Source organism: Rattus norvegicus, chromosome Y, assembly GCF_021556685.1.
Source record: "Rattus norvegicus strain SHRSP/BbbUtx chromosome Y, alternate assembly SHRSP_T2T, whole genome shotgun sequence".
Lineage (NCBI taxonomy): Eukaryota > Metazoa > Chordata > Mammalia > Rodentia > Muridae > Rattus > Rattus norvegicus.
Window position 1 is genome coordinate 66,508,968 of NC_141555.1, and position 12,175 is coordinate 66,521,142.

A 12,175-nucleotide genomic window follows, 5' to 3' on the forward strand; every position below is an offset into this window, starting at 1 on the left:
CTTTACTCATAATCACCCTGCTTCCTTTTAGCTGTAGCCATTCTTGCTTCAGGCTGAGACTGTGATGGAGTAATGACACAAAGAATTGGGGTCTCCTTCCAGCCCACTGATTCTCTCAACAATAAGTTCTTTCTCTGTAGAAATAGTTTCTCTGTTGCGTACATTATCAGAAATAAATATAACACTCTTTTCTGTTTTATTTTGACAATGAGTTTCATTATGTAGGTAGGGATGGCCTGAAACTCACGGTATAAACCCGGTAGGCATTGAACTCACAGAGATCAGCTTGTTTCTTAGTGCTGGGATGAAAGGCGGATACCTGGCTCCTCCTTTTTTTAATTTTTTTTAAATTGTCTCTATGGGGTGTGTGTGTTTGTGTGTGTGTGGGTGGGGCGGTGTGTGTTTTGACCAAAGAGTCCATCAGATCCTCTGAACCCTGGTCCTCTGCAAGAGCAACCAGTGTTCCTAAGCAGTGAGCCATCTCCCCAGCCCCTACTGCCTGCTCTAAAGTCCACTTCATTGTTCATCTTGCCCAGACATGTCTTTAATTCCTACTCTTAGTGTTTGTTTTAATTCAGTGAGTTCCTATTCGATTTTCTCTTGTTTCTTCTATTACCTCACCAAGATTATGTGTATACTTTTGTTTTAGAAGTTTCTCATTGATGACGATTGAATCGTGGCTTTAATATCCTTGCTGACAATTCTGACAATGGTTTTTTCTTGGTTCCACCACCAGGGAACTGGTTTTACTCCTCTGCTTTTCATTTGGGGGATGGTCATGGTGTGATGTGATTTCCATTTTGACATCATTTGTCTAAGATGTCAGCATTCCTGACACTGTGGGTACAGTGGCTGTTTATCCTTCATAACCTTTTGGAGGTGTTTTGATTTTTCTGGATATGCCTGATTGAATAAAAGGGATTATACCTCCAGTCCATACCGACAGGCATATTTTAGAGGGGTCAGGAAGAGTGGTTCTCTACCTTCCTAACATAACCTTTTAATACAGCTCCACCAACTGTAAAATTATTTCACTGCTACTTCATAACTATAATTTTGCTATAGTTATGAATTGTAATGTAAATGTCTGATATACAGGATATATGATATATGACTCCTGTTCAAGGGCCATTTGAGCTCCCAAAAGGTCTCAATCCAAGGGTTAAGAACCAGTGATCTGGAGTTAGTGCGATGCCCTTACCGACATAGATGGGTTGCCCAGTGTTGCCGGGGAGAAGTCTCCATCTCTGGAAGGCAAAGGATCTTCCACGATCAGGCTTTTTCCTGGGTCCCTCTGGAATAGTGGACACACTCTTGATGGTTACTGCTGGATCAACTGACTCCAGGCAGTTTTCTTTTACATCCTCGAAGATGAGGATTCTAAAAAGGGTTCTGCTAGCCAAAAGCAGTTGCTGAAACTATCCCTATCAATCTTTCCCCTTCCCTAATGGCTCCCTGTCCCCACAAGGCCAACAGTAGATGTCTGATGCCTCCCAAGCTGCACCTTTCCAATCTACACTCTTTCTCTGTACTGTTTCTTTCACAAAGAGCACACACGTTAACCCTGAACCCATCTTGTCTTCGGTCAGCACTACCAACCTAGTGCTCTCTGCAAGCTTCGAATTCCAATATGACCCAGCTGCTCACAGTTCTGAGGCACGTTCACGCTTGTATGGTTAAACAGAATGGCATCGATTGGCTAGTCTATAATGATGCAGATTCTGTATGATTCTGATTCAGAAGCCTGTAAATCCAAGATGAAGTGACCATCGGTAGAGGAAGGAGTTCTTGTGGGATGTTGTAACCACAGAAGGGATCCAATGTGCTAGGAAGACAAGAGAGGGAGCCAAACTCTCTTTTATAATTTAACCTTTTTCCACAATAGCATCATTAATGGATCCTTATTTGTAGGTTGCATTCCTTTTGACCTAATCCATTCTTCACAACTACATTCCCACTGGGGATTAGTCTTCAGTAAATTACTTTTGGGCGATCACATTCAAACCAGAGATGACGGTGAATATTTGGATATTTATAGTGGGGGTGGGCATTATTATTCCCACGTTGTGTACCCTTTAGATCTCTAACTACCTCCTTCCATATGGTATCCTCACTGAATGATGTGAATTCCGGGTGATTAATGAGGTACAGACACCAAAGCTCATTTACTTATCCTGACACCAGTATCAAGCTCGAAACAGCAAGAGCCACCTGTGGGAAGGAAAATATGAATAAACTTTATGGAATCTCTTAACTATAAACCCCCAATTTAATCAAAACATTGCTTTAGAATCAGTTCTCTTATATTGATGTGCTTTAAATGTACAAGTCAGTGGGCTTGCTTGTGAATCCTTGTACAGATTTATACTGTACATTACCCAACTTCTTCCTCACAACTCACCTCCATTTCCAACTGCACACACACACACACACACACACACACACACACACACACACACACTGCTGCTGCTGCTCCACTTCCTCTTCCTAAATGCCCCATTCACTTAATAATCCTTATTAAAATCTTAATTTGGCAATCGTCTGTTTGAGTCTGGCTTGTTTCACTTAACACATTGTATTTTACAATTCCATCCATTTTTTCTAAGAACAAAACCTTTTGCTCTTACACATAGAAGAAAATAACATCAATGTATATCACATTTTTAAGCCATTCATCCAGTGATCAACAGCTAAGGTTATTCCAATGGCTTGTCTATTGCACACAGTGTGGCAATCAGAATGGATATGCAGGGGTCCTGGTTAGTTTTTATTGCCAGTTTGACTCAACCTAGTAAGAAGGATCCTCAGCTGAAGAATTTCCTCCATCAGATTGGCCTTTGGCCACATCTGTAAGGAATTTTTTTTGATGGTTATGGAAGGGTCTAGCCCATTATGGGTAGTGTCATCCCCTATGAAGGTGGCCCTGGGTTGTATGAGAAGAAGAGAAAGCTGAGTAGGTTATGGATAGCAATCCAGTACTCAGCATTTCCAAGTTGTCTCTGCTTCCTTTCCTGCCACCAGAGTCCTGCCTTAGTACCTGCCCCAACTTCACTCAGTAACACACTGGTACCTAGAATGCTAGAGTGAGACAACCTGTTTCCTCTTCAAGTTGATGGCTATGATGAGATTATTCTTCTTGTTGCCTACTTGTTCTTCACTTTTTTGAAAGTTGTCTCTGTTTATTGCTCTTAGAAAAATGATATTACATGTTTTCTCATGGTCTCTCTGTCCTTCTCTGTGTCTGACTCTGTCTCTGTCTCTCTATCTCTCTGCATTTGTGTGTTTGAGTGTCTATATGTGTGTGTTTGTGTTTGTATGCATGTGTGTGTGTTTCTGTGTGTATGTATATATGTGTATGTGTGTTTGTGTGTTTGTGTTTGTGTCCTTTCCATGCTTAAAAAAAATCTCCAAGGCTGTGAATCTTAGCAGGTGCCTTGAGAAGGAAGATGAAGGGGAGAAAAAAGGGATAATCATGTCACTTGAGTTAACCCCACATTGAGGTCAGCCACATAGTGGACCAACCGTCACATAATGGCAGAGGAGTCATAAGAGCAGAGAGAGAGAGTAAAACTCAAAGTGTGTAGGAAAATGTGCTTAAAACTAAGATAGAAGGGAGAAAAAGAAGACGGTACACTTAGAAAAGTGGACAGATTTTAAAAAGCTGCCATAAGTTGTTAAGCTCTAAGTACATTTAAAAAAATTATAATGTTAAAGTGGAAGGGAATAATTGGGAAGAGGGAAGGGATGGTGAGAGTGTAGTGGGGACAGGGGAGGGTTCTGAAAAGAATCCTTTTGAAGATCTGAAGAACTATGTGACACAATTAAAGTGCCCTGTAATTTACAGGTAAATTCCAGACTTACCTGCATCAGTATTCTGTCTACCCATATTTCAAAAATAAAATTACCTCATTTATTTCATCCTGTTTTGCTGCATTTGATGTAATAAATTCCTTGTAACCAGAAGTGCTGGTAAATTTTAAAGACATTTAAAATATGACTGGTCGTTATCGGGTTTGTCATCACTTTATCCCGGCTTTGAAAGCAGGTCCAGTAGTTAATATTTCCTCGCTCTTTGCAAAGAATCCATAATTCATTATTGCCATTGACTTCAATACAAGGTATTTAATCCTGTCAAATTCCAACTTTGTTTGAATAAAAATGGCCCTCCTCTAATTGTGGGTTTTGATAAAGCTAATTTTGGTGTGCTATCCAGTGGGCTGCCTCGGAGAGAGAGGCTAGCAATATTAATGATACGGAGAATGTCTTAAAGATCACCAAAGGAAAGATAGGAGCTGGGAAAATAACCACCAAGGATGTTGGTGACTCAGAAATCAAAGACTTTTTCAGAAAAAACAATGCATGAAAAGAGATACTTGGGCAGATTGTGACTCGAGTCATCAGAATATTTGGGTGGGGGTTTTATTTTGGGTCTCCAGGAGGCTACATGAGAAGCTAAAACCTAGATGCTGGAAGTTTCTAAGCGCAACTAGGGAAGGAAGTGGCCTGAGAGGCTTCTATGACATAAGCAGAGCCAGGATGATGTCACAGAGAACTGGGCAGAGGTTGCGCATCTCTTCCACTTGGGGGCGCTATACTCCCTTGAAGGTGGGTTCGCAATCTTCGCAGCGGTGTGTGAAAGCCAGTTCAGCTCCTGAACCCCACAATTATTCAACAGGCTTTTGTTGACTGACCGGTTTCAGAAGACAGAATCTGGACGACTAGGACATTTTATTTCAGTAACTACATTTATGAAGATAACTCATAATCTGTAGCCCTGAAAGCTACAAGTTTTCCCTCGTTCAGCGAGTAACTGTATGTTCTAATGTCTTCCACATTTAAGAACTAGGCGGATGATATAGGCTAGTCAGTCTCCGGAATTTATTATCCTTTGCTAACAATATCTAATTCATAATTCGACTAAAATGTCAAAGCTCCTCTCTGTGCCTGTGCATTATGGAGATAATATTTCTTTTGTTGTAGTTGTTGTTGTTGTTGTTGTTGTTGTTGTTGTTGTTTTTGTTGTTGTTCAGAGATGAGGACGGAACCCAAATCCTTGGGCTTGCTAGGCAACTGCTCTACCACTGAGCTAAATCCTAACACCAGGAGATATTATTTCTAAATGGCTGTAGTTGCCTAGACAAAAGACTCTTTTTGCGGTCGAAGATGCAACAGCTTCGTGGAATAAACCTGGGTCTGGGACTGGTGTGCTGTGTCTCTGGTCAGAGACTTGTGGATGTTGCCCCATGGCTCATAGTTAGAGGGTAGAAGAGGGGTGTGGCCACCCTTCTGGCTCCTTTGCTATCCTTTCTCTGTTCTGCTTGCTTAATGTCGGGGACAGGGATATTTAATCCGACACTGACCTAGCCATTCAAGGAGAGGTTCCTCAGCAGAGGCAAAGTGCCACGGGCTGAAGAAATGTGTCTGAATATGTTATTCTGAACTGTAGATAACCATTTGTTCATTTACCTTTGAACTTTATATTTTGATTTTTGAGACAGGGTTTTTCTGTGGATAGTTTGGCTATCCTGAAACTAACTCTGTAGACCAGGCTGGCCTTGATCTCACAGAGGTCTGCCTCCCTCTGCCTCTTGAGTGGTGGAATTAAAGGTGTGCTCCACCATTGCCCTGCCCTCCTATGAACTTCTGATTACGACAGATTTAGATCCAGATGCTCAAACCTGTTTACCATCCCCTTCCTCACCTGCTCCAAAGTTCCCTTAGACAAGAGCCTTCGTCCATTACCCTCCCCCACCCCACCCCCATTGTTCTTGCAGGCACTCATATAACAGTGGCAACAGCATTGTGTCTGGTTTAAGCAGGGGAGCTCTTCAAACCCAGGCCATGGGCAAGAATGAAGCCTGAAAACAGAACGATAGCAACAAGACCGCGGACCAGGAGTGCCGTGGCCTACCACACTAGGTCTACAGCAATGAAGAAGAGGATATCTCTGAGGAGGATGAGCACACCATCCTTCCAGAAGCAGAGGAGGAGGAATCCTTCTCCCCAGGCCCTGGGGAACATTGTGGGCTGCAGAATTTCTCACAGATGGAAGGAAGATGATGATCCCATCACCCAATGGAAGGCCATCATTCTAGATCAACTGCCAACAAATCCCTCTCTCTATCTGGTCAAGTATGATGGAATTGACTGTGTCTACGCACTTGAACTTCAAAGCGATGAGAGGATTTTAAACCTTAAGGTCTTGCCTCACAAAGTAGTTTTTCCTCAAGTGAAAGACGCCCATCTCGCAAGTGCCATGGTTGGCCGAACTGTGGAGCATAAATTTGAGGGCAAACATGGCTCTAAGGACATCTGGAGGGGGGTGGTCCTAGCCCAGGTGCCGATCATGAAGGACTGGTTTTACATCACCTATGAGAAAGATCCAGTCCTATACATATACCAGCTCCTGGGTGATTACACAGAAGGTAACCTCTGTATCTTTCCAGAGACTCCTCCAGCAGAGGTGAAGTCAGAAGTTGACAGCGACATATTAACAGGTCAATGTGTGCAGTACAGCAGAAGCGACGGGTCCAAAAAGATCGGCAAAGTCATTTACCAAGTTCTAGCCAAGCCTTCCGTGTACTTCATCAAGTTTGATGGCGACGTCCACATCTATGTCTATAATCTGGTGGAAAAGATCCGTTAAGGTGAAAGTCACAAAGTGTGGGGGACATAGATGGGTAATTTATAGGATTGGAAGGAAAATGTTTGTTTATTTGTGTCTCAGATACCCAAGGGCATTTGACAACCCCAGTATCTTTTCCAGTGGAATTTGTTTTTGCTCTAAAAATTAAAATGTGCAATGTGACATGTTGTGTGTGAACACTTTGGTGGCAGAGATGGGTTTTGATGGATGGAACATCGAGAGGAAGCTGGAAAAATCAAGGCTGTGAACACTAAGTCTAATGTAGCATAGGCTAAAACAAACAGGACTGAGCTGGTCTGTTCTTTAGGGAGAGAAAAGAACTGTAGATGAGGCTTAGAGGAGCAGGGATGACATGGGAAAAAAAAGATGGATGTTTAGGAAGCAGTGGAGAGGGGCCAGAAATAGATAGGCTCTCTGAGGAGAAGTCTGAGGGAGAAACAGACAGTTGGGGAAAGAGTGGCATGTAACAAGGAGGTGGTCTTGGAACTCAAGGGGAAACCCAATAAACTGATCCAAGCAGACTCAGAATCAGAGAAGATCAGGTTTTGTTTCACTAACGAAACCTAATGAAACCTGTTTCTCATCTGTAGATGTATTATTTTTAATTATGTGGGTGGGGGCAGGGCATGAATAGAGGAGACCACAGAGACAAGAATAGTCAGGTCCCCTGGAGCTGGAATTAAAGGTGATTGGGAGCCATTGGACATGAGCTCAAAGAACCAAATCCATGTCCTCTTTCAAAGCAGATGAGCTCTTGATCCATTGATCTCTCCAGGCCCCTAAAGTCATCTTTTTAAATAAATCCAACCTTCACATGTAGAGAAGAAACCAGGATGAGGGTAAGAAAGATTAAATTGATGGTGATGTGGAAGAAAGACTAAAGAACACATGAGGGAGTAGAGGACACTGAGGGACAAAGGAATTCCAAATGGAGTTCTCAAAAAGTGAAGCAGGAGACCCAGGAAGAACAGAAAGGGTATAGAATGAGTTGAACTTGGTCCACATCCATATTGGTCTCTTTGGTTCCTTAAAGAACAGCCTAGCCATCCCTACAGAGGGAGGATGTAAGGTGGAGGCTTCCACGGGGGACATTTTGACGAGGATATCTCAAGAGTAGTGAATGCCAAACTATGTTTGTATCTATCGATTCCTGAAAGTATAATAAAGCCCATTATTTTGTATGATCAGCAAAAATTAATTTAAAAGGGAAGATGAGGATGCCGTGAGCTTCTGTCAGGTGTTACCTGGATCCTGTGTTTAGCTTCCCTGAGCACTGTTTGCCTCTGTTGCATCCTATAATATTTTTTGAGGTCTCTGCTCAATGCCCCTAGATGACCACAAAAAGCTCCTGCACTGGCTTGTCTTGCCTGACTCTCCTTCGACTGGATGGCTTCCTACACACCTGTGGGCCCTGTTACCATATCTAGCCCCAGGAAGTTCCTGTCTTTTACTCTCATGTACGCTTATCCTCAGAAAACTCTTGACGGTGCATCCAATGCAGAGGTGCTAAGCTCTTTCCTATGCCATTTGCCGTGACTTTAAAATGCTTTTCAGTTAATGACCATGTAGCTCTCTCCTCCTGAGAAGCCGCTGTGAACTCCATGGGGTCTCCCTGAGCCACATCTATTCTCCAAGAATGTATTTGGAGGCAACCTTATCAGGAAAACATTCATTGCTGTTACTTCTCTCAAGAATAAGATTCTCACTGCAGGACTTGAAAATATTTTCTATTGTTGATCAATTCTGCTATTTGGTGGTTATTATACTGGCTGGTTGTCTGACGATTTCATTGCTGCAAAAAGACATCATGACCAAGGCAACTTATAAGGGACAACATTTTATTAGGGCTGGCTTACAGGTTCAGAATTCCAGTCTTTTTTCATCAAGGCAGGAAGCATGGAAGCGTCTATGCAGATATGATGTTGGAGAAGAAGCATATCACCCCACAGTAATATTCTTCCTCCAACAAGGCCACACCTACTCCCACAAGGCTACACCTTGTACTTGTGCCAAACTTTCCATGGGACAATCACATTCTGACCACCACCTTGATTTTATGCCAAAATGACACAAGCTAGATTCATCAGAGAAGAGGGTGTCTCAATTGAGAAAATGCCTACATAAGATCCAGCTGTAGGGCATTTTCTTAGTGTTTGGTTGGGTAGGGTTAAGCCCACTGTGAGCGGCACCATTCCTAGGCTGGTGGGCCTGGGTTCTATAAGAAAGCAAGCTAAGCAAGACATGAGAAGTAAGAGAGTAAGCAGTGCCACTCCCTAACCTCTGCCTCAGTTCCTGCCTCCAGGATCCTGTCCTGTTTTAGTTCCTTTCCCAACTTTCTTTGGTGATTAGCAGCAATGTAAAAGTGTATGCTGAATAAAACTTTTCCTCCCTTGCTCTTTGGTCATGGTGTATCCTTACAACAATAGAAACCCTAAAAAAGACAGTTTCTTATAGAAACAGTGTGTCTAGTAGAGCCACAGATGCTTACCTCATAACCACAAATAGAAACATATAGACACTTTGTTTTAATTTAAAGGTATGACTTGCTTATGTACTGACCTGTGAAGTTCAAGTTTGCTTCCTTCTCTCTGTGATGAATGCCATGTTCAAAAATAACTTGTCGAGGAAAGGGTTATTTGCCCTACAGGTTACAGACCATCACTGAGGGAAACCAGAACAGGAGCTTGAAGCGGTATAAAGGACCACTGCTTGTTGGCTTGCTCCATGTCTCAGTCATTGTTCTGTTGCTGTGAAGAGACACCATGTTCAAGGCAACTACTATAAATGAAAGCATGTATTTGGAGGCTAGCTTACAGTTTCAGAAGCCTGGTCCATCATCATGGCAGGGAGCATAACAATGGAGCAAGAGAGAGCTACTGCTCTGTAAAGAGAGAGAGAGAGAGAGAGAGAGAGAGAGAGAGAGAGAGAGAGAGAGAGAGAGAGTGAGCGGGAGAGAGAGAGAGAGAGGGAGAGAGAGCGGGAGAGAGAGAGAGAGAGAGAGAGAGAGAGAGAGAGAGAGAGAGAGAGAAACTCTGGCAAAGTATGGGGCTCTTGAAACTCAAACCCCACCCTTATTGACACACCCACTTCCTCCATTGAGGCAACACCTCTTAATCTTTCTAATTCTTGAAAATACTGTCACTCCCTGTTAACTAAATATACAAATATATGTCTGTGGGAGCCTTTCTTATTCAAACCACCACACTCCACATGGCTTGCTCCCTTACTATTTCTTACAGCCTAAAATGCTATTATTTTTATATGTAACTACTCATGAATTTGCCCACAATAGTGGGCCCTCCCACAATAATCATTAAACAAGAAAACGTTCCATAGACTTACCCAAAGTATAATGGAATGGAGGCAGTTCTTGAATTGTTCTCTCTTGACTCCATATGGTCAAGTTGGGAAAAAAAAAGAGCAAGAGACCCAGCACCATAATGTTTCTCTTACTCCATGTTACAAATTCACCACCAGCCACTCCCTTCTTTCAGTGTATAGACCCACTTCCGTGTATGGCAGAGCTGAAGAGGAACTACTGTCACCAACATGAATACTCGAGGATATGTAACAAGAAATTTATACGTTCTACAGCTTCCAACACCAAGCAAAAGCATTTTAGTGTGTGTTACACTTACTGGGAGACTGTCAGTCACTGGCCATTTAATGGGTCACAGTACACCAGAGAACCAAAAAGTCACAACATACATATTTCTCAGCAGGAGACATAGCCCTTTCTCAAAACCCATGAATCTATCTGCAGGCTTAGATTTTTTCCAAACCTACATTATTTAGGGTTCTTAAACACTGCAACCACCCTTCTAGCCCACCAACTAGAAGTAGCAGAGAGAGAACGTTGATAGGAAAGGGAGAGAGTTGTGGACCTATTTAGAAGTAATACTTTGGGGCAACTCCAATCTTCATTGTGCAGTACGATCCAATAGCAAATGCAAAACAGGAATCAGTACCACTTCCCTGATCTGGCAGAGACCACAAGGCTCTACCAAACAAACAAGAAGCAGCAGAAGCAGTCAGAAGCAGCCCGAATATCACAGGTTCTTTTGTGCATTTCTCATTATGGAACGAAGACCAGCAAAGGCCATCGAAGCCTTGCAAGGTGTAGAAAAAATATACTCACCCTCTCTGTGTGATTATATTTATGTTCTCCATCAACATCCTGTCCCCTTTCAAGTGTGTGCTCCAGCAAAATATCACATGCCTTCTCATGTGTCTGCTTCAGCAAAACATCCTCTCCTAACATAGCTTCGAGAAAGCATCCTGTGACACAAGAGAGTTTCCAAAGAAACCAAAATTTTTCTACTTCATCTAGCCTTATCTCACACTCGGCCATGACATCACAAAACATATAATGGCAGTCTTGCAAGGGTCCTAGGCCCCAGCTCCATCAGTTGCTAGAGTTTCTGAAATTGTACTCGGTGGAACTCAACCCCTTTCGTGAGCACAACCTTTAGTTATCCCCGTAAAATTTGTGCTCTCTCCATCTTTGCTCTCAGTCAATAGCTGTCCAACTTCCAGCCAAATCAGCTGTGACCAGGAAAAAAGAGAGCCAATGAATTTGACTTGATTTTTTTCCCTGAGAGAATGGAGTGTTCTCCCTGCGTGGTTACACTGGTGTCTGAGTCATCTGTAATAAAACCCACTACTATTAAGAGCAAAGTCATAGGAACAATGACAAATAGCAAATCACACCACAAGCATCACAGTTGACCAAGTCTTTTCTGCAGCTTTATTGAAGTATAAATTACATACTTAAAAAATCAATTTATTTTAAGTGTGTAATTTAGTGATTTTAATGCAAAATTTATAGCTTCCTTCCTTTAGCTTTTCCTTTTTTTAATACTCATATCCCACTAGTTCATACAATATCGAAGTCTATTAAAAAACACAGAAGTGAAGTCAGGAGAAGGACCAGAGCAGGAAGCAGCAAGGTCCTTGATTTGCTAAGACAACAGATACACTGGCAGAATCTTCTGGAAAAACCACTTGGGAAACATTAGGTCTTCTCTTAGTGTGCAGCCTCCAGACAAATGGTTTGAAGGATTAAGTTATGGGTCCTCCTAAATAAAATCCGGACCTAACCTGGTATGGTCAGCATCACTTTTGGCCACTTTCATGTTAATCACATTCATCACTCTTACAAGTTGCCTAGCAACTCACATAGTAAACAGACTTATTTTGGTTCATTGTTTCACAGGTTTCAGTCCATGGTCACATGACTATGAAAGGGGTACGATAGAGGTCAACTGCTAACCTCACTGGCATCCAAGATGCACCAGCACAGGAGGAGACCAAGGACAAAAAACACCCTCCAAGACATGTCCCAAATGACCAAGTCCCTTAATTTCCTATCTCCTAGTTTCCTAACACCTTCATACACATCCAACAACAGATGAAATCATTGATTACAGCCCACAAGGTCCAACTTTTCATAGTCCCAACTTTGAACAATGTACAGGGACAATGTATATCTTAAACCCTTAGGGTAGGGCCAGAAGGTTGTGTCAGAGT

At 42.4% G+C, this 12,175-nt stretch overlaps 1 protein-coding gene across 1 annotated transcript; it reads left to right on the forward strand.

The window, feature by feature from the left end:
• The first annotated feature begins 5,851 nt into the window (after window positions 1–5,851).
• LOC134484471 (Y-linked testis-specific protein 1-like) lies at window positions 5,852–6,646 on the forward strand. The gene has a single exon (XM_087601416.1). The coding sequence runs from the start codon at window positions 5,852–5,854 to the stop codon at window positions 6,644–6,646; it is 795 nt and encodes a 264-aa protein (XP_087457542.1).
• The last annotated feature ends 5,529 nt before the right edge of the window (window positions 6,647–12,175 follow it).

What these genes read in the sequence shown, in the direction of transcription:
- LOC134484471 (XM_087601416.1), top strand. Translation starts at nt 5,852, where the DNA reads ATGAAGCCTGAAAACAGAACGATAGCAACAAGACCGCGGACCAGGAGT.